Here is a 23,217-nt window from a genome sequence, read left to right as displayed (position 1 = left end):
CTCGGCAGTGTGAATGCATTGCTGCGTCTCGGGCCCCGACGGGCGGCGTGCGCAGCCGCATGTGGTGCACCAGTTCATGTAAGACAATATGCCGGCGTTGTTGAATGCGAGTGAGACATTCCGCGTTATCATGAGGAATGGCTGAGGGCCAAGACGTCAGTCTCTGTTTCCAGCCCCGGGCAGTTGAATTGGTCTGCGGAATGTTTGTGTATTGAGGCGAGCATCAGGTGAGCGGCCGCGAAGAGGACCGCATTCATTGACGAAGTGTGGTTGATCACTATCGCCGGGCAGCATGTTGTCAGCTCGTGAGAGGTTTCGATTCCGCGAATGCCCCACTCCTATCAATCTACAATCAGAGTGGGGCGGGAGGAAGTTTCGCAAGTGGAGGTGGAGGTTTGTCAGCCAAAAGTCTGTCTTGAGGGTCTGGGTTGCGATCATTCATCAACATTTGTTTCCTGGCATATCCTATTCATGATGAGCACCCAAGAACCAACACGCGACGCGGACCAGCTCGCCGAAGAGCTCGAGGATGTTGTCCTTGCAGCCGAGGACGTCGACGAGGTGATCGACGACGACGAGGACGCCCCTCATGACGAGGAAGACGAAGTGAAGGACCCCAATGGGCCTGTTATCGAAGCTGAAGAAGGCGAGCCCGAGGCGCGGCCAGACACAGCCATCTCTGGGACGTGTGAGTAATCTTTGTCTCATGGCCTCCGGCGATTGCGGCGACGACGGGAGCTAACATTAATCAGTTCTTCACACGCCGGGGTCTGCCATGTTCGCGCTCGCACTGCACCCGACCTTCCCCAACCCGCCGCTGGCTGTCTCAGGCGGCCAGGACGACCTGGGCTACCTCTTTTGTCCACTGCATCCGACGCTTGGGAGCTTCAACCGCGACACATTCGCGCCCATTCCTCTGCGCGGGCATGAGGACAGCGTCGTCGCCGCGGCGTTCAGCAGTGACGGGGAGTACGTAGCGACGGGCGGGCTGGACGGGCGCGTGCGCGTGTGGCGGCACGCGACGCCGAAACGGGTGCAAGCAGCGGAGGGGAGCGCGGACGCATGGAAGTATTGGGAGTTCGTAACGAGCGTGGAAGCCGGCGAGGTGTCGTGGCTCAAGTGGCACCCGAAGGGCCCCGTGCTCAGCGCGGGCTGCGAGGACGGCACGGTGTGGCTGTGGAGCCGTGAGTTATCCTCTAGGCAGTGCTGATTCAGTGCCCTCCGGACGTACGATGACGGTACTCTCAAGCCACACGATGGAGGCGACAGCGGGCGTCTTCCCTCCGCCAGCGGGCAAGCAGCTCCTGACCGCCGCGTTGGACAGCACGCTGGTGCTGTGGAACCCGAGTGCTGGCGTGCCCGAGTTCAAGATGACCGTGTTCCAGCCTCCTGGTGCGCGTTCGCTCGACCCCGCAATCCACGGGATCACGAGCCTCGCCGTCGCTCCGAACGGCGCGCTCGTCGCCGCCGGCGGCGCCAACGGCAAGATCAAGCTCGTGGCGATCGCGCGCGGCGAAGTCATCGACGTGAAGGCTGAGGTGGTGCACACGCTCGAGGGGCACGAGCGGGGTGAGAGCGTCGAGGCCCTCGCGTTCGTCGACCTCCACGGCGGGTCTTATGGCGGCAAGGGCGTCGTCCTCCTCAGTGCGGGGACGGACGGACGCGTCATTCTGTGGGACACGACGACGGGGCGCATGCGCCAGGTCATGGTTCACCCCGAGGCGATCACGGGCATGGTATGCCACCCCGCGCCGTGCCACTACCTCGTCACAACGGCTTGTGCCGACCGTACACTCCGGACATGGGATATGCGCTCGGGCCAGCTTATCGCGGAACATCACGGGCATGCCGCAGCAGTCAACTGCGTCGCGGTGAGCCCCGCGCTCGACGGTGACGTGTCGCCGCTCGGCCTGCCACAGGCCCAGTTCATCGTGAGCGGTGGAGACGAGGGTGCGAGCTTGCTCTTTAGGATATAGACTGCGCGTAATTGAGCGACAACCTATTTGCATTGCTTCAATTGTTTACACCGTACAAAGCTTCTTACTAGATTCTGATTCAAGACTACCGCTCTACAGTGTCTAGTTCTTCACAGCTTTACCCACCCGCCCGAGTCACGACGCGCCTTCTTGGCGCCGGGCTTGAGCGTGAGGCGCACAGTCTTGATCTCGTATCCGCGGAAGCGGAGCTTGATCGACGAGTCGTCACTCGCGTCGGCGCCGGCCGACGACAGCTTGAGGTCTTCAATGTTGTCCTCCATGATGTTGACAAGTTCGGCCTTGGCGACCGGAAGGCCGGTGCTGGGGTCAGAGGTGATTTCATTGCGCGACTCACATCTGCAACTCGGCATTGGCGTGTCCGCCATACTGCTCGAACAGGCGTAGAATAAGCGTCTGCGACTCCCCCTCAGCGTGCACGTCGTCCTCGCCTCGCTTGACAGTCTCGAGAATGACATTGGGCGCGTTGGCCACACGGAACGGGTTGCCCGAGTACGTGAGGGCGGTGGACGCCGAGCCGAGGCGTGCTGGGGATGAGCACTGGTAGCTGATGGAAGACTCACGGCGCATGGGCGCATTGAAGGCATACGCCACCGGCGTCACGTCGCTTTCAATGTACGTGCCGACGTGCGGGTAGATGGCGAACGAGAACTCGTGCTTGCCCATATCGCAGTCCGGGTCCGGCATGGTCGGGCCGCGGAGCAGGGAGAGGCGCATAACGTTGCCGTCGACGGCACTGGGATCAGCGACGCCGGCGCTCGCAGGAGAACTCACTAGCCGTACTTGCAGTCGTTGATGAGCGCCACGCCGTAGCCGTACTCGGAGAGGTCGGCAAACTTGTGCGCGCACACCTCGAATCTGATGTCAGTCCTGCGGCTGGCGCGACCCACTTGGCGGCATCCCAGCTCGTGTTGCGGTGCGTCGGGCGCGCGAGCGTGCCAAACTGCGTGTCGTACGTCGCGACGTCGTTGTGGATGTCGAGTGGGAGCTCAAACTTGAGGAACTCGTGCTTTTGGTGCCACGAGGCGCGGGCGTCGAAGCGCACCATGCTGCGTGCCCCAGGCTTCGTGGAGGCCGGCACGGCGTCGAGTGACACGTCGAACTCGAGATCGCTGTCGCCGTACTTGATGCTCACGCTGAGCGCCGCGCGCAGGGGACCCGCCTCCTTGATCCGCACCTTGTCGAACTTGAGATGCTTCTGTTTGAAGAGGTGGAAGAAGTCCACGTCCCATGCGTCCCAGTAGTTCGGGTGGTCCTCCATGATAACGAGACCGCCGCTCATGCCCTCGGGGATGAGCTCACGGTTGAGCTCGAGGTCGAGCAGGCTCGTGATGCGCCCGTCTTCAATCTTCATCTTGACAGACGAATTGGCGAGCTCGTAGCAATCACTGCCAACCTGGGTTGCGCGCGCCGGCTGCAGGTCGGCGTACAGCCCTCGCGGGGTCGCGAAGGCGCTCTCCGGGCTGGCGTCCATTAGGAGGTAGCCGTGCTTCTTGTCGCTCGACACCTGCACCGAGTGCGTGCGGACGCATGAGTGCTTCGCAATCGGAATCTGCATCACTTCAAGACGAGATGTGCCGGGAAGCGTGTTGATCGCGACAATCTGCGCCTTGCCGTCGGGCTTGGCCTTGGGCGAGAGCGGCGCGGTGCCCTGATACAGCGAGTGGTACGCGTCCTCGATTACCTTCGAGATCGACTTTTCGACGCCGCTGTAGATGCGTTCGGCGTCGTCATAGACCATCTGGATCGACGAGCCGGGGAGCACATCGTGGAACTGGCAGAGCAGGAGATCCTCCCACGCCGAGTCGAGCTTGTCCTTCGGGTACTTGTACTTGGGGTCGTTCATGCTCGCAAACGCCGTCGCCCACTCGGCCTCACGGAGCATGATCTCGATCTTACGATTGTGCCGCTTGATCGAGCCGTGGGTTGTGTACGTGGCACGGTGGATCTCGAGGTACAGCTCTCCGTGCCACGTCGGAAGGGTGCGGCCGTTGTTGGTCTGCTCGCGGATAGCGTCGTAGAACTGCTCAATGGTGCCGCCCATACGCACGAGCGGCAGCTGGCCGCCGGCATCGTGACGCTTGCCGATGGCACGCGCGCGCTTGAGTTTCTCGAGCATGGGAGGGGTGGGTCCACCGCCGCCGTCGCCGTTACCGAAGAGCAGGAGCGACTGGTTAGTGACCTCCAGGTTCTTGTGCCCAGTCGAGCCGCGGCGGATGTCGTCCATGTTGCACTGCGAGTTGTAGTTGTTAACGGGTGTCATATGGGTGAGCACCTGCGAGCCGTCCAAGCCGACCCAGTTGAAAGTCGTATGCGGGAAGGTGTTACTGTTGTAAGCTCAGCCCATCAGACGGTGCGCCAACGTACATGATGTTCCAAGAGATCTTCTGGGTGAAGAAGTTGGGCGCGCCCGCGAGACGGGAAATCTGTGGGAGCTGGCTCGAGTAGCCAAAAGTGTCGGGCAGCACAAAAGTCTGGGAGCGCGAGCCGAAGCGGCTCTCGTAATAGCGCTGGCCGTAGAGGAACTGCCGACAGAGCGCTTCGCCGGATGGCACGTTGGTGTCCATCTCGACCCACGTGCACCCGATGGGCTGGAAGGCGCCATCCTTGACCTTCTCCTTGATGCGCTTGAACAGCGTCGGGTACAGCTGCTCGACCCACTTGTACTGCTGCGCCTGGGTGGTGGCGAAGCGGTGCTCGGGGTACCTCTCCATAAGGTCGATCTGGGTAGACCATGACCGCGCCGACTTCTGCTGTGTTACGGAGAACGGCCACAGCCAAGCCGTGTCAATGTGGCTGGCGTCAAAGTGCTCTGTCAGTCAACTCACCAGTGCCCCAAAGCCCAGAGTTCGCCCTTCTGCTTGCCCGCGTCCTTGCTCTCCTCGTCCGAGTTCTTCTCCCAGTCCTTGCCGAGGATCTCCTCGGCTGCTTTGCGGCAGTCCGCGACGCTGGACAAGTCACCAGTGCGGAACACGTCGATGATGTTGTTCAGCACCTTCTTTGCATGGTTGTGCAGCGACGAGTCGCTCGGCAGCTCCTGCGTGAGCTGGTGGAGGGACTCAAAGTCCCACTTCAGCCGCCATGCGTCCATGTTGGGCGCGACGAGGTCGGCGCTGTTGAGGCGGTAGTAGCGGTTGGGCTAGGGTCAGCTCTGGTACGCAAGTGGCATACATCAGGCGCATTCTCGCCGTTCTGGCCGAACATGCCGTTGCAGCTCGCTTCGATGTAGTAGTGTCCGACGCCCTTCTTGCAGTCCTTCTCGGGGATGATGAACTCGACGCGGCGGTCCCAGCTGAATCCGCCGGTGAGGCCTGGTGTGAGATGGGAAGGGAAGGTACTGACCATGGTACGGGTTCCCGTCGGTGTCCATTACCATGGCTTCGCCGGAACAGTCGAATTCGACTGCGATCAGCCAAACCCGAGCGACGTTGCGTACGCTGGATGCGCTCGTACTTGGCCCACTCCTTGGGGATGTTGACGGTGACCTTGAACCAGTGGTTGGTCTGGCGTCAGCTGTGTCGACGGCGCCGTGACTCACCCAAGACGGGCCGAACTCCTCGCCCTTCTTGGCTGGCCGGTACGTCTGCTTCTTGGCCTCCTCGAATGTCGGCTTGGACAGCCCGGGCGCGGACCACACCTCGAGCTTGACGTGCTTGGCGTCGTCTTCGCGGTGGGCGAACAGCAGCGCCGAGAGGTTGTAGCCCGAGAAGTGGCCGCCCTGGTATCAGCTGGCGCATAGGAGGGGGAGGACACACGATAAACGAGTCAAACCGCCCATTGATGCCCGTCATGTACTTGTATCCTGGCATCAGCGCGGCCGCGGGACAACGTACGGGCCTCATACTCGAGGTGGGGATAGTTGTCAGCAGTGGGCTTATCACCCCGCGCGCCAGGTGCGCTGGCCATGATGAATGAATAGATGGAGAGATGAGAGACGAAGGTGTCGAGCGATGCCCGGATGGCTGGGTCGCCAAGGGATGCAAGCGACAACGTGACCTGTGTATGACGCACTCCGACATTCCGGCTATTCAGCCCTCGGTCATTTCATCTCCTCGCCACCCACCACCCATGCCGAAACATGCGCTGTCGTTCAAACACCTCCTCGGCGCCGTGCCACGGGACGCGCGCGGCGGCGCAGCGCCGAGCGTAACGGACCTCTTGGAACGCTCGCGCGCCGCGCGCGGCGTGGACAAGGACAAGCCCGCCGCACCCGCGTGGTCCGCCGGCCCCGATGGCGGGGTGCATCCGTAAGCCTCGTCCAGCTGCCGGAGGGTTGACGACAGGGCGGAGCTTTTGCGCCGGGAAGAGGTGGCTGCCGCGTCCGCCGCGCGTGGGGTCGCGGGTCCTGCGCCGCCGCGGTCGTGGCGTGCGCGCCCGAAGCCCGCCGTCGTGGAGCCGGCGGCGCGCGAGCGCGCGGCGAGCGTGGACGAGATGGAGCGCGCGGAGGCTTTCCTCGGTCAGACGCGCCGTGGGGAGAGCCTCGTGGATATGTGTCTAGCGCTCACGCTGGACCTTTTGCGCGACGACACGGTGGTGACGGACGAAGGGGAGGAGGAGGTCACTATGGCGCAGGCGATGCGCGCTGGTGTGGTGCAGCTAAGCTTGCATCTCCGCGGGGCGTTGCTCGCGGCGTCGGGGGTGGTTGGACCGCGGCTGTCGGACGCGGATATCCGTGTGCTGCTCGAAGAGGCGCCAAGGGAGACGCCGACAGATGCGGGAGGAGAGGCGCGAGAGTGGGAGGAGCACGACGACTGGGACAAAGACACCGCCAGGCCGAGCCTGCACCATCTCCCCCTCATGGCGCATCCCAGCCCGCTGCGGCTGCTGCGCGACGTGCCCCGCTTCACCGGCCTCACGCTCACATCGCTCGACCTAGCGTTCGCGACGCTCCCGCTCGAGCGGGTGATCGGCGTGCTGCCCGCCAGCTTGCGAGCGCTCGGGCTGGCAGGCGCGCGCGCAAGGGACTGGGAGCGCGGGCTCGGCGCGCTCGGGCGCAAGATGCGCGTGCTGCGTGTGAGTTTCAATCGTGCTGACCGGTGCATTCGTGACCAGCGGCGTTAATGCTAGACGCTCGATGTATCGTACTGCCCGCTTGGGGCGCGCGGGACTGTCGGGGCCCTCTTCCCGCCCCGTACTATTGGGCCGCAACCCCTCCCGTCATTGCGTGTTCTGGGACTGTGCGGCGCTGGCGGCGACCTCGGAGACGAAGAGGAGGCCCCGCCTAGACGCAAAGCCCTGCGAGCCGCCGTGATCGAAGGCGCGGGTCACTGGGTCGACGTGAGGTTTGAGTGAGTACGCAGCCCCGGTAAACTATTGTACAACACCATCCATGCATTCTTACAACGACGCTTGCCGTATTACCGAAAACAGCGCAATGTAACACGATATGAGCCGATCTTGGCTCTATGCAGGACCGGGCAGCGTGGGCCGTGGGCTGTGGGCCGTGGGCCGTGGGCAGCTGCTGCTAGACGCTTATGTGGCTCGCTCTGCAGTGTCAGCATCACTCAACATCAAGCAGCATGCCATGCTCGTGGCTCGAGAGATCGAGAGACGAGAGATCCAGAGCTCGAGGTGGTGGGATTACGGAGGAAAGTGAGGAATGGGAACGGACCGACCAAACGACGTCAGACGCCCTACCCCGAAGGCCGGGACTGCCGTGGTGTCCAGCTTGCTTGGCTGCGCACCCTGCGCCACACCACGCCCCCACGCGCCTCTCCGCCCCAACGCGCCCCGCGCCCCCGCGCCCCCGCGCCCCGCGCCCCGCCGCCTCACAGCCAGCACGCCCAGCACACTCAGCACGCCTCGACGCCCCGCGGCGCTATCGGCCCAGGCTCCAGACTCACAGTGGTCGCCACCGACGGCCATCGAGTTGCGCATATTGGTCTGGTCGCTGACGTCCTCGACCATGCTCCACACACGGTCGATGCGCCAGTTCTCGTCAAAGTGGTAAAAGACGTGCTCGCTGAGGCGGGTGATGCGGGGCGTGCTTGTGGTGCGGGTGGGGGAGTGGCGCTCGTGTGTTGCGCTGCCTGTGGGGGAAGCTTCGCGAGCGTCGCCGTTCGACTCGGTGCGTGAGCGCACCTTCCTCACGCCGCCGGGGTACGAGGCGGGGAACTCGATGTGGAGGCGTGCGGCGATGGTGCGCTGTGAGACATCGGCAACGATCTCGTCGGCGCAGAATGTCGCGCCGGGCTTTATGAGGGTCGAGTACTCCTGTGCGCTCATGCGGTGGCCGTTGTGGACACACCGCCGTGCGACGAAGCGTGCCATGAGGTCGAATGTGCGGTTGTTGAGGACGCGGAGGTACTGTCGGTAGAGGGAGGTGAGGTCTGCGGAGGAGCGGATGTCGGCGTGAAGCGGGTACGGGATCATGGTGGGGGGTGGGGGGTGGGGGATGGGGGAGTGAGAAGAGGAGAGGAGGGTGAGTTGTGAGGTGGGGAGGTGGTGGGGGAGTGGGGGATCGAACAGGCGATGCAGTCGGGATAAGGAGGGGGGGGGGGGGGGGGTGTGAGAAGAGTGGGCGAGGCGGTGAGTGCGAGTGCGAGAGTGACTGTGCGCGTTGAAGCGAAGCGATGTGGACTCGAGAGAGAGAGAGAGAGAGACAAAGAGAAAGAAATGACAAGTGTTGCAGGGAGGATGTTGTCAAAGGTGGGATGTCTCCTGGCGCCCTGCAGGTGGAGGACAGCGAGAGAGAGAGAGACACGGACCGCGCAAGGGAGGAGGAAGTTGAGGAGAGAGTGGGAGAGGGAGGGTGTGGGAGATGTTGTCGAGGTTGTTGAATGCGTTGAATGTGAACGTGGAGACGTGGAGAGAGATGAGGAGGAGGATGAAGAGGAGTGGGAGAGGGCCACGAGTGGCAGTGAGGCTAATTGGTTTCAGTGGACGTGTCGATCACCTTTGTGCCTCTTGACTCTCAGGGGCCTCTGTCAGCCTTATACTGCCTAATTACTCAAATGCCATTAGCCTCCTCTAATCCCCTCCTCCTAATCCCACAGGGTGGCCGCGCAGGGTGAAGGGCCAGACAAGGGCCAGACTCTTCGTGTCGATCCCACTCATAATTCAGACCTGGCCATTGTTTCTCCTTTCATGTCCTCGAATATCCTCAGCATCGCCATAAGCGCGCTTCAGCTACCTTGATGTTACCAGATGGTGCCAGATGATTTCATGCAGACCTCCTCACAGAACACACCCCCGCTCGGGCCATCCCCGGAGCATCCTCGGGCCACCCCAAGATCCCCCGGTCCATGCCTCATACCGCACTCACATGCCACCGACCGACGCGACTTGGCATGCCATTGTCATACTGTCGCCCTGGACCGTCACGCCCTCGGTCCTTCGCCACCGCCATCCACCATCCACCATCAGATCCGGACGGAATTACTGCTTGCTTCTACAACCCGTGGAATCTTGATGCGGGGCCGCAGGCTCGGGAGCGCGCGGATCGGCGCGACTGCCCTCCCGCCTCAGCCCGCGAGCCGCTGGAATACACTTGCTCGCCTCCTCGCCTCGACAAATAGACCAGATGCTGTCGCTCACAGCAACGTCCCGCCTGCTTGGCGGTATCTGTCCACGCCCGCCTTGAGCTGCTCGAGCGTGAGGAAGATGAGGATGGCTGGTGTCAGCTTTGCCCGCGTGCTTCTTACTAGTTGGCTGGAGACGGATCCACGCCGGCAGCCATCCCTTGAAGAACACGCCGGGGCCCTCTTTAGCCACCGACTCCGTGATGACTTTCACGAGGCCGGCATTATCGTGCGCATTCATAATACGCGACTTGATGACGTCTGCCGGCGAGCACACGGCTGGCGTTAGCGCGTCAGCGCACTCTTCCCTACTCACTCGTAGCGACGGTCCCCGCGCCGATCGAGGCGAGGAAGTGCACGGCCGGCCCGTCTTCGAGCTTGCTCAGCCCCAGCAACTGGTGCTTGAACCAGTCGTACGACCCGAGCTGCGACGCGTTCATCAGCACCGAGCGCACGCCATTCGGCACCACGCCCCGGAACCACGACGACACCCCCTCCTCCGCCGCCATCCGGTACAGCCCCTGCACCGAGTTGCGGTATCCGTAGCGCTGGCCCGCCGGCTTGCCCCGGTCCGCTTGCATCCGCACCATCATCAGCTCGGCCGGGTTCCCGATCATGCCTGCGATCCCGCCGGCGCACGAGCCCGCCAGCGCCAGCTTCCACGCAGGAGGCGGGCCCGGGCCCTGGTGCAGCTCCGCTTTGATATGGTCGTATGCTGCGAAGCGCATTAGCGAGTACGTCATTTGTCGGAGGAGCGTGCCGGTGAGGCCGTCGTACAAGCCTCGGACGCCTGGGGTTAGCGGTTGGAGGCGACGGAAGCGAGCATGTAGGAGCTAGCGTGTAGGAGCTGGCGTGGAGGGGATGTATTGTCGTGGGGTGTGCGCCTGCTTCTCGGTGCGATGTGAAGGGAAAGACCCCGACCCCCGTGGTTTGTATCTCTCGCAGTCTCGTCGGCCTCACCATACCTGAGGCTCGCGCAACGGGGCCAGCCCGCACCACATCACCATCCACTCACCATACGTCCCCACCGTCCGCCTAAAGCTCTGGATCATCTTCTTGTCCTCGGACGTCTGCAAGCGGACCTTTGTCAGGTCTAAGGGATGGGTAATAGCGCCCGCGCACGACGCCGCAACACCTGGGGTTAGTCGCAGCTGGGACGAGTGACTCACCGCCCAACCAGAAGGGGTACGGTCGTCGCGGATGCGGTGCTGGGGGCGCGCGTTCGGGGATCTTGCTCATTGCCGTCAGGGGTGGAAGGTGTGAGGAGGAGTGGCTGACAAGACGGGGGAGGGAGTGCGAATGGACGTCAAGCAATGGTGAGGAGGGCTGGTTGAAGATGCGCCTCGACAATTACAATTGAGGTAACTGAATAGACGATTATCGGGGCATGCGGTTGTCAGATTGCTGGGAGTCAGCTGTGCGATGCCGCCGCGAGCGGTTGTGGTCGGGGGTGGAGGCGGAGCGGGGGCGGGCGGGGGCGCGTGGTAGGCGGAGGTCCGCCCCTTCCCATCTCTACCCGTTCGATGGGACGCCTCGCGAGGCACACTTACGCTCGCTGTGGATGCGACGGATGATGGGCGACAGACGATGGGTGACGGACGATAGATGGATTCGACGACCGACAAGATGGGGAGTCACGGACATGGCTCGGCATTCGGTCATGCCGGACTTGGGACCGACGTTCGCCGATGCGGCCGCGCCTGAAATTCGCGCTCCTCCATCGCTCATTGCTATACATTTCTTGCATCTCCTCTCAACGTCGATGCCCTCGATCCTTGAGCTGCATTTCCGCGCACACGCACAGCGTCCCACATATGCGAGCAGCACCCACGGCGATCGTCTAGTGGTTAGGATTGACGCTTCCCATCTCCTGCAGGTGAGATAGCGTTAGACGTGGGTTCGAACCCCGCTCGCCGTAGCCTTTTACTTGAACTCGGCACCTGCGAGGTGGCCAGTTGAGTGGGTGCAATCATTTGCATGGCTGGGATGGGATCCTTTCAGTGTCTACGACTGAGGATGGCGATCTGCTCTGCCCATGTCCATGGTCCAGCTCCCTACCAATTGGTTGCGAGTGCACCAAAGCTTCCCCGCGAACGGTTTTGCGCGAGGTCAGCACGCCGAGCTCGCTGTGATACCACAGAGGGAGGCAGCAGAGGCTTCGGTGGAACTTGAAACCGACCCACTTCTCTGAGAGTCACCGGCCCACTCTCTGAATCGGGACGTCGGCTGTGCTTGCAATCTTCGAGCCCCCCGTCCAACGGCCGCACGGTGTCCTGCACACGTTTAAAATAAAGCGCATCGCGAGCACTCGCGTCGGGGATGCCTCTTGCCCGGCACAAGGCTCCGCGGCAAGACTGACTGGATCTCGCCTTCACACCCTACGCATGCATCCCCACCCGCCCTTTGAGCCATTCATCGAGTGGAGGGATGACGGTCCCTATAATGCTGACACTCTTCGTGGTACGCATGATTGCCCGTCGACGAAGGGAGAGTGGGACGGGCGCGGCGCGGTTGCTGGTCTTGCCCTCACCAAACAGGCCGGCTGGCGCGTGATCCCGTCGCCCCAAATCACGACACGCTATCAGCAGGGTCGGGAGAGCGTCACGCGCGCCGAAGCGCAGCAAGGTCACTCGGTTGGGAAACCGAGGGGCGTATCTCGGTGATTTAGAGGGGTGATAAAGTGATCTAGTAGTTCGGCGGTAGAGGCGCTCGTGCACGCACGACGGGTGCGCGAGAAGGTGTCACATATTCTATGGTGTGCATCTCGAGGCGACATATGCTGTGTCGAGAGGGTGGTGGACACATGAATTACGGACCGACAAACTTCGTTTTCCCGCGTATCGAATATCGGCAGCATCCACCTCGTTGACGGGAAGCGTGACGACCTCACATTACATCGAGCTCAAGCAAATCGTTGCGGATGCACTCTCCCAGATGCACTCCCCACTCGGCCGAAATCTCACTGCTGCATATACAATGACTACTGCGTTCCGAACTCCCTCTGTACTAGTCACAAGGAAATGTGGGGCTCAACGGGAGCCGCCATCTTTAGACCTCGCGTCGCTGCGCAACGCGAGTTTACTTCCAGCCCATGGCGGTGTAGACCTGCTCGGTGAGCTGGTCGACGACCTCGGGCTTCTCCATGGACGAGAGGTCGCCGAGGGCGTCGGCCTCCTTGGAGCAGATCTTGCGGAGGATGCGGCGCATAATCTTGCCCGAGCGCGTCTTGGGGAGGTCGGTGATGAGGAAGATGCGCTTGGGGGCGGCGAACTGGGGTCAGCTGTCGTTACGTGCGCGGAGCCGAAACTCACAGGACCAATGACCTTGCGGACCTGGATGGCGAGTTCCTTGGTGAGGGCGTCGATCGAGGTGGCCTTGATGTCAAACTCGGGCTTCATCTGCACAAAGGCGTAGACGGCCTGGCCAGTGAGCTCGTCGGGACAGCCGACGACGGCCGTCTCAGAGACACCCTTGTGGAGGATGAGGGCGGACTCGACCTCGGCGGTCGAGAGGCGGTGGCCGGAGACGTTGATGACGTCGTCGACACGGCCCTTGATCCAGATGTAGCCGTCCTCGTCGCGGGCGGCACCGTCGCCGAAGAAGAAGTAGCCGGGGTACGGCTTCATGTAGGTCTCGAGGTAGCGCTTGTGGTCGCGGAAGACGGTACGGGCGATAGCGGGCCAAGGGCGCTTGGCGGCGAGGACACCCTCGACGTCGTCGCCCTTGAGGACAGCGCCGTTGGTGGGGTCGAGGATGTCTACGTCGACACCGAAGAAGGGGAAGGTGGCCGATCCGGGCTTGGTGGCAATGGCACCGGGGATGGGGGTGACCATGTGCGACCCGGTTTCGGTCATCCAGTACGTGTCGACGATGGCGCACTGGCCACGGCCAGCGTGCTCGTTGTACCAGTGCCACGCCTCGGGGTTGATCGGCTCACCGACCGTGCCGAGAACGCGGAGCGACGAGAGGTCGTGGTTCTTGACGGCGTCCTCGCCCATGCGGCGCAGCAGACGGATGGCGGTAGGAGCAGTGTAGAGCTGGGTAAGCTTCCACTTGTCCACTGCGTCCCAGTAGCGCGAGGCGGTGGGGTACACGGGGGTCGACTCGAAGACGGTGGTGGTGACACCCAGGCAGAGAGGGCCGTAGACGATGTAGGTGTGGCCGGTAATCCATCCGACGTCGGCCATGCAGGCGAAGCGGTCGTCCGGGTGCACGTCGAAGACGTACTTGACGGTAAGGTAGCCACCGAGGAGGTAGCCGGCGGTGGAGTGGACGACACCCTTGGGCTTGCCAGTCGAGCCCGAGGTGTAGAGGATGAAGAGGGGGTCCTCCGAGTTCATGTGCTCGCAGGGGGAGTAGGTGGGGAGGCGCTCAGCCTCCTCGTCCCACCAGAAGTCACGGCCCTCGGTCATGGGGACCTTGGAGCCGGTGCGGCGGAGGACGAGGACCTTCTCGACACCCGGGCACTGGGCGAGGGCGGCGTCAACGATCGCCTTGGTGGCAATGGTCTTGCCACCACGGCGACCCTCGTCGGTGGTGATGAGGACCTTGCACTCGCAGTCGTTGACACGGTCACGGAGCGACTCGGCGGAGAAGCCGGCAAAGACAGCCGAGTGGACGGCACCGATACGGGCACAGGCGAGGAACGCAACGACAGCCTGCCAGGTCATGGGGAGGCTGGGGGCGTTAGTGGTGCCATCAACAAAACACAGCAAGCCGCACCGCACCGCACCGAAGCGGCGCCACATGACGTCGGCAATGCGGAGCCGTACGGCTACCGGCAAGCCTTGCCGGACGGCGCGGGTGGAGGGAGGGGGGTACTCACTAGACCGAGACGGCGTCGCCCTTCTTGACACCCCACGAGCGGAGGACATTGGCGACACGGCAGACCTCGTGGAAGAGCTCACGGTAGGTGATCTCACGCGAGTCCGAGGGCTCGTCGGCCTCGTAGATGATGGCGACCTTGTCGGGGTTCTTGTAGTAGTGGCGGTCAACGCAGTTGTAGGCGGCGTTGAGCGTGCCCTCAGGGCTGGGGGGATGTCAGCCACCGTCGTCACATAATGGGAAGAGGCGGCATGTGGAGAATACTGGCTCCGAAAACGATGGATGGAATGACTGGGAGCGAGCCGAGCCACGAGCAGGCGACCGAGGCGAGTAGTCCGACCGTCTGACCCATGGCTCTGGCTGAAAGTGGCTCAGAGGCCCAGCAGAGACCAGTGTGGAGCTGATGGAGCAATGCAAAGGTCCACATCGCTATGCCAGAACGAGTAGCGAGATCCCCGCGCGTTCTACCAACAATGTAGTAGCACAATAGCTTGGGAGGAAAAGTCGCCCCCAAACTGTAAGACGACGACCGGCGCTCGCTCCCATTTTGCCCCACCCATTTGGGCTTGGTGACTGCCTGCCACCTGCGGCTCCCTGCGGCTTGCGGGTGCTGGCATATCGCCATGATGCTCCGACCTCCACTTTTTCTCAATCACGCGATGCCAGATGCCAGGAGAAGGACATCACGAGAGAGACGAGACGGAGAATACTCACAACCACTGGATGTCGCCGTCGGCAAAGCCACCGGCGCGGACAGTCTTAAAGTCGGAGAACCAGGTCAGGCAGTCGCGAGCCTTCTCGGCCCACCACTTGTCCGAGTCTGGGCCGACCGACTTCTCCCACTCAGCCTTGTAGGCGGCAAAGTCTGGGCCAATGTGGGGCTTGGGACGACCGTCCTTGCCCTGGAGACGGGCAGGAGGGGGGTAGGTGCGCTGGTGACCCTCGTGGGTGTCTGCGATCTCGACGTGGCGGACAGTCTTCTGCTCAGCCATAATGTTTTTGTGTGTGTATATGGAAGAGCGGTGAAGAGAAGTGGTTGATTGAGGAAAGAGGGGGGAGGCGAGTTGGCCGAAGTCGGGGCAACTGATATAGGGGGGGATATGCGCTTGATGGGGGATCGGTCCGTCCACGCAGGGACGGTCGAATTCTCCAGTGACATTGTCCGCCGTCGTGCTGGCCTCGTCCCAGTCGCGCTACTCTGCCGCCCAACCGCCTCCACTTCCAACTGCATGCATCTCAGCCTATGGAGCGCCAGTCGCCATGAAAGTGCGGGGGGATCGGAGGAGGGTCGGCAAGGGAGCTGAGGCCCAAGGAACCAGTCAGCAACAGGTTCATCCCAATCCGCGTCCTTGCTGCCGTCTGCCGCTGCCGAGCACACGAGGGCTGTGGGGCAACCGTTGGCGCGCGTCCATCCTGGCTCCTGGCGCTTCTCGTGCATCCTGATGGATGATGCCAGCAAGCCTGTTACGGAAACCTTGGGCCCGCCGGCGTCGCTGCGGCATACAGTAGTAGGGCCAGGGGGCTTGTCGGATGTCGGAGCGGGGGAGAGGAGGGGCATAGTAGTGGAGTCATTTGCTCTGGCGCTTTTCCCTCGTTGGTTACCTTGGATCCTTGGAGTTGCGAGGTGATTCGCCCAATGCTTGCTTGCTGATCGTGGTCGAACAAGCCACGCCACAGTGACCAGTGGGAGTGGGGACCGACCGGCCTAGCCCCACCCCACACGGTCCACACGCTCAAACGTGTCTGTCGGTGCGCGTGAGAGGCGCGCGGGTGGTGCCCGGATGAGCCGGGGCAGGCATGTTGAGTGGTCGAGGTGTCCCAGGAACAGGCCGTGGAACGGTGGTGCCCCCCCCCCCCCGCTGCCCCCGAGCTCCCCGAGGCCGCTCTCGGAGTGCAAGGCCGCATTGGCCCCCCCTGGTGTTGTGATCTGTGGCCAATCCGAGGACGCCGAGAGATGCAGCCAATCCAGATGACGTCTGATGTAACAGGAATTGATTCCGCGTGGAGCGTTTGGGTGGGATAATGAGGAATCGGTTGTCGGTAAAATGACTAGCCGGCGTCCTCGGGGGTCCAACCGGGTGTACAGAGGTGTTGATGCTGCCCCAAACCAAGCATGGATGGGAACCAGGTACAGGGTATTGCATGCTCTTTTGCTCTTGCAAGGCGACAGCTTGTTGTCATTCTCAGGGATGAACAGAGGTCTCGTCTTGCTCGCTCGTACTGCACGCTGCAGAGCACCACAGTGGAGTTTGAAAGCGTCAGGGACAATCCCAACGTCTAGATTACCTCTGTCGTCGCTGCCCGCTCGTCCTCAGCCAGACCAGGCGTGTTATGTGTCACCTGGGGGGGGGAGGAGGGAGCGTTCCGGAAAACCCCTGTCATACCTGACGAAAGTCACTCACCATCCCCCCCTCGCTCTTTTCGGATCAGCTTCGGCAGAGATCGGCCGACGGCATAATACATTGTCCTCTCATCCCATCATTTGCTTTCCTCCTCACATCAGAGGCCCAGCGATCCATGGTCACTCGCCTGCTCAGCCAATGCTTGCGTCGTCCTCCGCCAAGCTGTGCACACTGCGGGGCGATACGTGGGGATGTAGAGCGGGGCTCGGGCTCCCACCCCCTCCCCCCCCCCTCCCCTTGCGATCGTGAATCCGCACCCCCCCTGCATCTTGCGGGGCTCACCTGGGCCCACATGGGGGCCATACCCGCACACAAGTCCCTTGGTCTGCATTACACCAAGTCGCCAAGCCAAGCCACCCATCACCTCCAGCGCCTCACCTGCGTCAGCGGCCCAGCGGCCTTCTACAACGTCTGGCTTGGCAGCTCCTGTCGTGTGCCTCGCCGCGTAACTATTCTCGGATGCCGATTCTGATTGAGTCGCTTGTTGATTGCCGTGTTTTCGAAGATGTGTGAGCCCCGCACAACTCCCATTATTCGTTGGATGGCGAGACAAAGCCGATGTAGGCCGCTCGACGAGTGGGGTAGTGTGCATGGCATGCGTAACATTCCAGTGCGGGGCAGCGCACGTCTCGTGCAGGCTGCGCGACCAGGTCATGCAACTGTAAGAGGGCGTTCTCGTGGGAGGGAAATAGAAGGGGCGCAGAAACGTAGAGCACGAATTCGAAGAGCACGGTGGGTGTGCAGGCGATCAAGCGATCTTCAGGCCCTTGTGCTTCCGGCTTGCGGCCGTGCACGCGCACAGACGCTTCCTTTGAAGAACACTTCTCTTCTCGCTCTGCACGATCGCCACTCTGCTGATCTGCGAAAGGCTGGACACGGCCACTGTGTCGGGCACTGTCGATCAGGCGATCAGTCGATCCGCACAGATCACATCGTATGCACACAGCACAGTTCACACACCTTGTTCCTAGGCCGTGGGGTCGTCGGGCCCCGGATCGCTCGACGTGACGCTGAGACTGAGAACGAGAACAATATGCTTTAGGTCCCGACACGGCATGCAGAGCATATCATTCATCGGATCTATTGGCCAACCTCGACCCGAGCTACCCCCAGCGAGTAAGTAGCCAGTGCCTCTCCTCTTGTCTTTGTTCGAATCCAACCGATCCCACCCATCACTCGCACAGATACCCCACACCCCGCTCCTCCCCGATCGCTGTACGCTGTACTCTGTACATATCCAGCGATCGTCGCGCCAGCTCAGCTCCATCTCGCCATGCTCAGCCTCTTGACCATCCCCGCGCGCGACGCCGAGCTCCCCCCCGGCTTCCCCGCTTTTCTGCCCGTCCAGCTGCGGCAGGACGCGGCCGGGCGCGTCCTCGAGTGCCCCCCGTCGCTGCAGCCGTTCCAGCATTTCCTGAACGGCTTCTTCTCCATCTCGGCGGGCCGTGTGCCGACCAAGGCGCCGTTCAGCGCGGATGACTGGCACACCCATGTGCTTGCGGCTACGGCATAGCGCTGAGATTACAGTGACAAGTCTCGAGTATGGGGAGGTTGAGGAGGTGAGTCCGTGGCTCGAGCTTCGCTGATAATAGACCGTGCGCTGTCGACGGCGATGCGCATAAGAGGAGCCTGAGGGCCACTAACGGCCGCCGTATCCGGCCATTCGCACCAAACGCAATCCCTCCACCTCGACGCTCGACGCGCTTGGGTCTCAACTCCCAGACCAAGGCGCTTGTGGACGTGCAACAAGTCCTTGATCTCCAACCACAGCACCTGATCCGTGCATTTTGAGGGGTGCACCTACAACGGTGCATTCAGAACGGTGCACCTGGATCAGCGCATTCTGATCGATGCATCGTGATCGGTGAATCCTGATAGTGAGTCATCGCTCTCTCCCCATCTCACACCAGCTCCTTCGCCCAACCCGACCCCCCGCGACCCACCTCAGCCTGCAACAGCACGCCACAACGTTCTGTGCTCCTCACAGTGTGACGATGAGCTATCGCTCAGAAGCAGGATGCTTCCCGCGCGCCGCGGATACCCTCCGCAGCTCTACGAGCGGCATTCATGATCGCCACTGTGTGGTCGCCTGATCGCGGCTTCGCGAGCACGCTGCTCCAGTTGCGAGTACTGCTGGCTGCACGCTGAGCACGGAAAGTATTGATGCATACTTGCTCCTGCGGTAACGAGATACAGGCCGTTTCTTAGCGGACGTCAGTGGAGAGACTAGGATCGCGGTTGGTGGTTATGGTCAGTGACCTGTCCTCGGCAGGGGTGCGTTCAGGAACTCGTGACGGCCACATTGCAATCCGTGGATGGTGCTTTATGCTTCACCGACCTCGGAGCAAAGCTGAGTGGGATACTGGTTGAGTCCTCGGCCAGCCGGCAGGTGACTCTGACCGCTGGGGTGTGCTCGTTGGCGGTCCAGCGCAAGAAGGGCGCTGACCGATCAACACGGCGCTCATCGGGACGGAGGTGGCGATCGTTGGTCAGAAGCGCAAGAGATGGGCGCGGATCAGTGACGCCGTAAAACTTGGACGAGAATGGATGTCAGACGGAGGTTGCGCACGCCATGGCGTGATGTGATGTGGAGAGTTTTGCGAGCAGTTTGCAGCAAACGGCTGGACTTTGGGGGCTGTGAGAGTCGAGGGAGCAAAGGACAGCAGGGGCGGTGGTGAGGTTGGTGCGCAAATGCACAAACGAAGCGGAATGCCGAGATGCGGAATGTGGGAGACTGATCCGCACGCAGTGGGTCACGTGGGCGATCGCAGCGATGTGTCGAAAAGAAGTATTAAGCTCAAGATAGGGGGCATGAAGCAGGAAGCAGGAAGCAGGAAGCAGAAGGGACACCTGCTCTCAATCTCTCACATGTATTGTCATCTCTCTCAAAGGCTATTTAGCACTTCTCCTCTCAATTCTCGCCCTCACTCACTGCTTCAAGCTCCCTCCCCTTCGCCCTCCCGCCAATCTCCCATAGGTCAACAAGAATTGCTACGGAGCGGTATTTTCTCGCGCGCTGTCACGCTGCGTAGCTCTCTCCCCGCCTTTCCATCCACCTCTTAGAGCGGGGTTGTCCTGGAAGATGATGAGCATGTTCGCCACGTAAGGATGAAGTGTTGGGTCAACAATCCCTCCTTCTCTTAACCTCCACATGTGGGAGTCTGAAGTGGATGAACGGACGAGGAAAGGGGGTACCGATGGGTCTTCCAAAGGTTGTCTCGACGAGAGCACCGAGCGGGGTCGGGGTCGCAACCGGCAAGACCTCCAGACAGCTCCGGTTACTCAATAATGTTTGGGATAAGGGTGGAGACCTGTCACACTTTGGATGGACAATATGGGAGACTATCGACCCGTTCAGACACACGGCTGAACGCAAAGCACAAGGGCCTCACGGCAAGATTCCATGGAGGGTGATACGCAAGATCCTCGGAGATTGTCTCCTGTACATCCAACAGAGGACGCCTCAACTTGTCAACAGCGACATCTGCCCCGTCACGCTGCCGTACACCCCGGGTGGAAAGTTCTTTGTCCTTCTCGCTTTCCAAGCAAGTCTTCCGCGATCCGACTCAGGCCACAAACATTGATATGATACTTGGCCCAATTTCCGGCAGTCGCTAGCCTGAAGACTGACCGCAGGAGACCGCCGCTAAAATTGGCGAATACCATAATCGATCGAGCCACTGCAGCAGCCTCCAAATGCTCAGCGGAATGAAGTCCTTTCGGTGGCGCCGAGAGGCCGTAGCGTATCTTCACTTCGTAAGACCTCGTAGCCACCTAAACGTATCTTCCTGTTCCGTCTGCCACGGGGCTCACGTACCACTCTTGGCCCCGCAACCACCCACATCCAATCCCACACCATAACGCCCCGCAAGTCGGCCCCACCTCCACCCCGGAGATGACCGTCGGATCGTCGGAGCATTACCTCCACCGATCCACCATCCACTCGACTATTTCGAATGCAGTGACGTCTCGATCGACGACGTCGACAACGGCCAATCTTGCTTCCTGCCGGGGTGCGCGAGGTGGGGGTCGTGTAAGTCTAGTCCGACCGCTATCGTGATATCAGCGATTCTCCGCCTGCATCTTTTTGCCCGACCTCCGCGACATCCACCGAGCCCCGCAAGCCAGCAGAGATACGCGAGGCGCATCGCCGCTCGGACCACGGTAGGAGAACGGCTCGCGATTTCGGCCGCGTCCGGCTGGATAGGCAGCTCGGCTGGATAGGCTTGGTGTCCTTCCCGCTTGCCGGCTTCAACCACATGAGGAAGAGCCGTCCACTGAATGCGCGCGAGAGGTTGCACGACTTGTAGATTCCGCCCGGACATCTAGCTCCACTGTAGGAACGGGGTCGCGTCTTTAGAAGGGCAGGCGTGCTGTGACCCTGTTCGTGAGGTACGGGGCGCAGTGAGTCTTGCGGTACGAGGGCAAGGCGTGGCACATGTCCCGTCGAGAACATGGAGGCGGTTCTGCTCGAGCGAGGTGCCTCCACTTCGACGCAAGTCGTCTTGCACATGAGCAGCAAGCAGGGGGCTTCAGTCATTCATGGTGTGCCGGCCGCAGTTGGTGTGGCAGTAAGCATTGGGAAGTACGTGCCCATGGCCGGGGGTGCCCATAGACAACCGCGAACACCGAACTCACGGTACACAACTGGAGTTCAGACTCCATGATGAGGTATTCGTAGAGACACTCTTCACCGAACAAGCCATGATGAAAGAGAAGTAGACGTTGATATTATGTGCCAACCGCGTCGTCCTCCTTCCCCCGCACTGCCGATCTTGCCCCGCATCTGTATTGCTGGAATACTAGATGACCCATGACTCAAGCCACCTCACAGTGTGCATGTGCGGCAGATGACAGCCGCTTGAGTAGGCATTCACCGAAACGTTCCCGCCACCGGCTACGGTCGACTGATTCGAGTTGAACGTCGACTCAAATCATACCCTGGCCCTCTGTCTCAGACCTCTGTGACATACATTTGTTCTGGCTCCAAACCTCCTGCACCCCCCTCGCGTGCCGCCCCCACACCTCCGAGGGCGAGGCATCCTTCCACTGACTCCTTAGCTTAGTTGGTAGAGCACCAGATTCCAATACGGTTCTCTGGCGGTCGTGTGTTCAAGTCGCACAGGGGTCGGAGCGTGTGCTCAAGCACATCTTTTAGTTTGCAGAACAGGTCGAGTGGAAGCGGGAGGACGCTGGGACGCCGAAGAAGAGCGGGAGTGACCGGAAGTGGTTTGGGATTGTGATGGATCCTCTATAGCCCCCTATGCCTATAGCCCGTGTGGTTGGCATGTTCTTGCGATTAACGCACCCATGTTCCGCGCCATGGACAGCACTGCAGATGTCGACAAGCTAGCTACTCGGCCTCGCGTAACAATGCTACTCTACTCGAGACAATGCCCGACGGGGAACGCCGAGCCCATGACCGCAGATCACGTGCGTGCGGTCGACAGCCTCCGTCATCGCGTCGGCCTCCACCTGATCTGACTTTCGCCTCCTCTCTCTTCGCTGATCGCTCTGGCTCTCGTCCTTTATCTCTCCCACTCCGCCGCCGCGTCCCGCTTACGTCCTGCGCTCATCAGGATTGCTCTCTCGCCGGCCCGGTCCCGCTGGCCCACGATGCCAGCCTACCCCCGCCCCACCGTGGCGCTGCAGTATGCGTTTGAGCGCGTGGAAGACTTCTTCCTGCGCTCCTACCCCGTGCGCGACTTGCCGCTGCACGTCCGGCCCGTGAGTATGCCGCTCGTAGCCCATGTCACCGGGCGTACTGACAACAGGCGATGGTCGCGGCCGTCGTGGTATGGGCGACGCTGCTCGGCGTGCTGGGCTTCGCGCCGCTCCCCGAGATCCCGCTCAACGACAAGGCGCTACACTTCTTCGGCGTACGTCCCCGCCCCGCGCCCCGCCCCGCTGACGCCAGATGGGCTTCGCCTCCTTCCTAATCTACTTCTCGTTCGAGGTGCCAGAGTTCGTCCCGCACATCAATGTTCGCTGACAACAGAGGGCCGCACCGCCGCGTATGGTACATCCGCCGCGCGCCGCTGCTGCTCACCCTCGTCTTCGGCTTCCTCTTCGGCGGCATCGTGAGCGAGTTCGTCCAGGCTATGCTGCCCGTGAGTTCTGACATACGCGCCGCTTACGCAGTGGAAACACTTCCAGTTCGGCGACATCGTCGCCAACCTCCTCGGCGCGACTGTGTTCCTATACATCGCGCATCTGTTGCATGCGCGCGCACGGCGCCGCTCTGAAATCGCCGACTTGTACCAGCCCCTGCCTTCGCACTCCTTCCGCGATGCGCAGGGGCGCACGCACGCGTTCGCGCCCGCGGCAGCGGCGGGGGCGGGAGGAGCGGTGGCGGTAGAGCTCGACGAGGCGCAGGGGCATGATACGCGCGACGTGCGTGACGACGAGTGGGATGACGAGCTCGATATCGAGCCGCGGGAAAACAGCGTTTTCAAGCTCGACGACGACATCGTATAG

The 23,217-nt window shown here is 61.7% G+C and overlaps 8 protein-coding genes across 8 annotated transcripts; 3 read left to right on the top strand and 5 right to left on the bottom strand.

Annotated features, from left to right (window-relative positions):
• Positions 1 to 471: 471 nt before the first annotated feature.
• COLE_02481 (uncharacterized protein) lies at positions 472 to 1,976 on the top strand (the record flags this gene model as incomplete). The annotated part of the gene is made up of 3 exons (XM_018425724.2): positions 472 to 688; positions 753 to 1,184; positions 1,216 to 1,976. The coding sequence occupies 3 exons, from the start codon at positions 472 to 474 to the stop codon at positions 1,974 to 1,976; spliced, it is 1,410 nt and encodes a 469-aa protein (XP_018281436.1).
• A 110-nt stretch (positions 1,977 to 2,086) lies between these two features.
• Positions 2,087 to 5,900, bottom strand: COLE_02480 (uncharacterized protein; the record flags this gene model as incomplete). The annotated part of the gene is made up of 13 exons (XM_018422292.2): positions 2,087 to 2,297; positions 2,332 to 2,521; positions 2,558 to 2,730; positions 2,769 to 2,852; positions 2,885 to 4,321; positions 4,362 to 4,790; positions 4,823 to 5,133; positions 5,166 to 5,305; positions 5,337 to 5,396; positions 5,431 to 5,497; positions 5,533 to 5,712; positions 5,750 to 5,796; positions 5,828 to 5,900. The coding sequence occupies 13 exons, from the start codon at positions 5,898 to 5,900 to the stop codon at positions 2,087 to 2,089; spliced, it is 3,402 nt and encodes a 1,133-aa protein (XP_018281435.1).
• Positions 5,901 to 6,557: 657 nt separating this feature from the next.
• On the top strand, positions 6,558 to 7,286 carry COLE_02479 (uncharacterized protein; the record flags this gene model as incomplete). Its single annotated transcript, XM_018422291.2, has 2 exons — positions 6,558 to 7,007; positions 7,062 to 7,286. The coding sequence occupies 2 exons, from the start codon at positions 6,558 to 6,560 to the stop codon at positions 7,284 to 7,286; spliced, it is 675 nt and encodes a 224-aa protein (XP_018281434.2).
• Positions 7,287 to 7,574: 288 nt separating this feature from the next.
• On the bottom strand, positions 7,575 to 8,366 carry COLE_02478 (uncharacterized protein; the record flags this gene model as incomplete). Its single annotated transcript, XM_018426426.2, has 2 exons — positions 7,575 to 7,645; positions 7,838 to 8,366. The coding sequence occupies 2 exons, from the start codon at positions 8,364 to 8,366 to the stop codon at positions 7,575 to 7,577; spliced, it is 600 nt and encodes a 199-aa protein (XP_018281433.1).
• Positions 8,367 to 9,371: 1,005 nt separating this feature from the next.
• COLE_02477 (uncharacterized protein) lies at positions 9,372 to 10,753 on the bottom strand (the record flags this gene model as incomplete). The annotated part of the gene is made up of 4 exons (XM_018422290.2): positions 9,372 to 9,793; positions 9,831 to 10,304; positions 10,530 to 10,649; positions 10,684 to 10,753. The coding sequence occupies 4 exons, from the start codon at positions 10,751 to 10,753 to the stop codon at positions 9,372 to 9,374; spliced, it is 1,086 nt and encodes a 361-aa protein (XP_018281432.1).
• A 1,790-nt stretch (positions 10,754 to 12,543) lies between these two features.
• COLE_02476 (uncharacterized protein) lies at positions 12,544 to 15,330 on the bottom strand (the record flags this gene model as incomplete). The annotated part of the gene is made up of 4 exons (XM_065626214.1): positions 12,544 to 12,784; positions 12,815 to 14,191; positions 14,340 to 14,543; positions 15,053 to 15,330. The coding sequence occupies 4 exons, from the start codon at positions 15,328 to 15,330 to the stop codon at positions 12,544 to 12,546; spliced, it is 2,100 nt and encodes a 699-aa protein (XP_065482483.1).
• A 5,461-nt stretch (positions 15,331 to 20,791) lies between these two features.
• COLE_02475 (uncharacterized protein) lies at positions 20,792 to 21,280 on the bottom strand (the record flags this gene model as incomplete). The annotated part of the gene is made up of 1 exon (XM_018422288.2): positions 20,792 to 21,280. The coding sequence occupies one exon, from the start codon at positions 21,278 to 21,280 to the stop codon at positions 20,792 to 20,794; it is 489 nt and encodes a 162-aa protein (XP_018281430.1).
• A 1,076-nt stretch (positions 21,281 to 22,356) lies between these two features.
• On the top strand, positions 22,357 to 23,217 carry COLE_02474 (uncharacterized protein; the record flags this gene model as incomplete). The annotated part of the gene is made up of 5 exons (XM_018426425.2): positions 22,357 to 22,467; positions 22,515 to 22,619; positions 22,658 to 22,704; positions 22,739 to 22,850; positions 22,897 to 23,217. 5 exons carry the CDS (start codon positions 22,357 to 22,359, stop codon positions 23,215 to 23,217), a joined length of 696 nt encoding a protein of 231 aa, XP_018281429.1.

This window comes from Cutaneotrichosporon oleaginosum, assembly GCF_008065305.1.
Source record: "Cutaneotrichosporon oleaginosum strain ATCC 20508 chromosome Unknown ATCC20508_contig02, whole genome shotgun sequence".
Taxonomy (NCBI): domain Eukaryota; kingdom Fungi; phylum Basidiomycota; class Tremellomycetes; order Trichosporonales; family Trichosporonaceae; genus Cutaneotrichosporon; species Cutaneotrichosporon oleaginosum.
The sequence above is the reverse complement of the archived record's forward strand: the minus strand, read 5'-3'. Positions and strand labels throughout refer to the sequence as shown.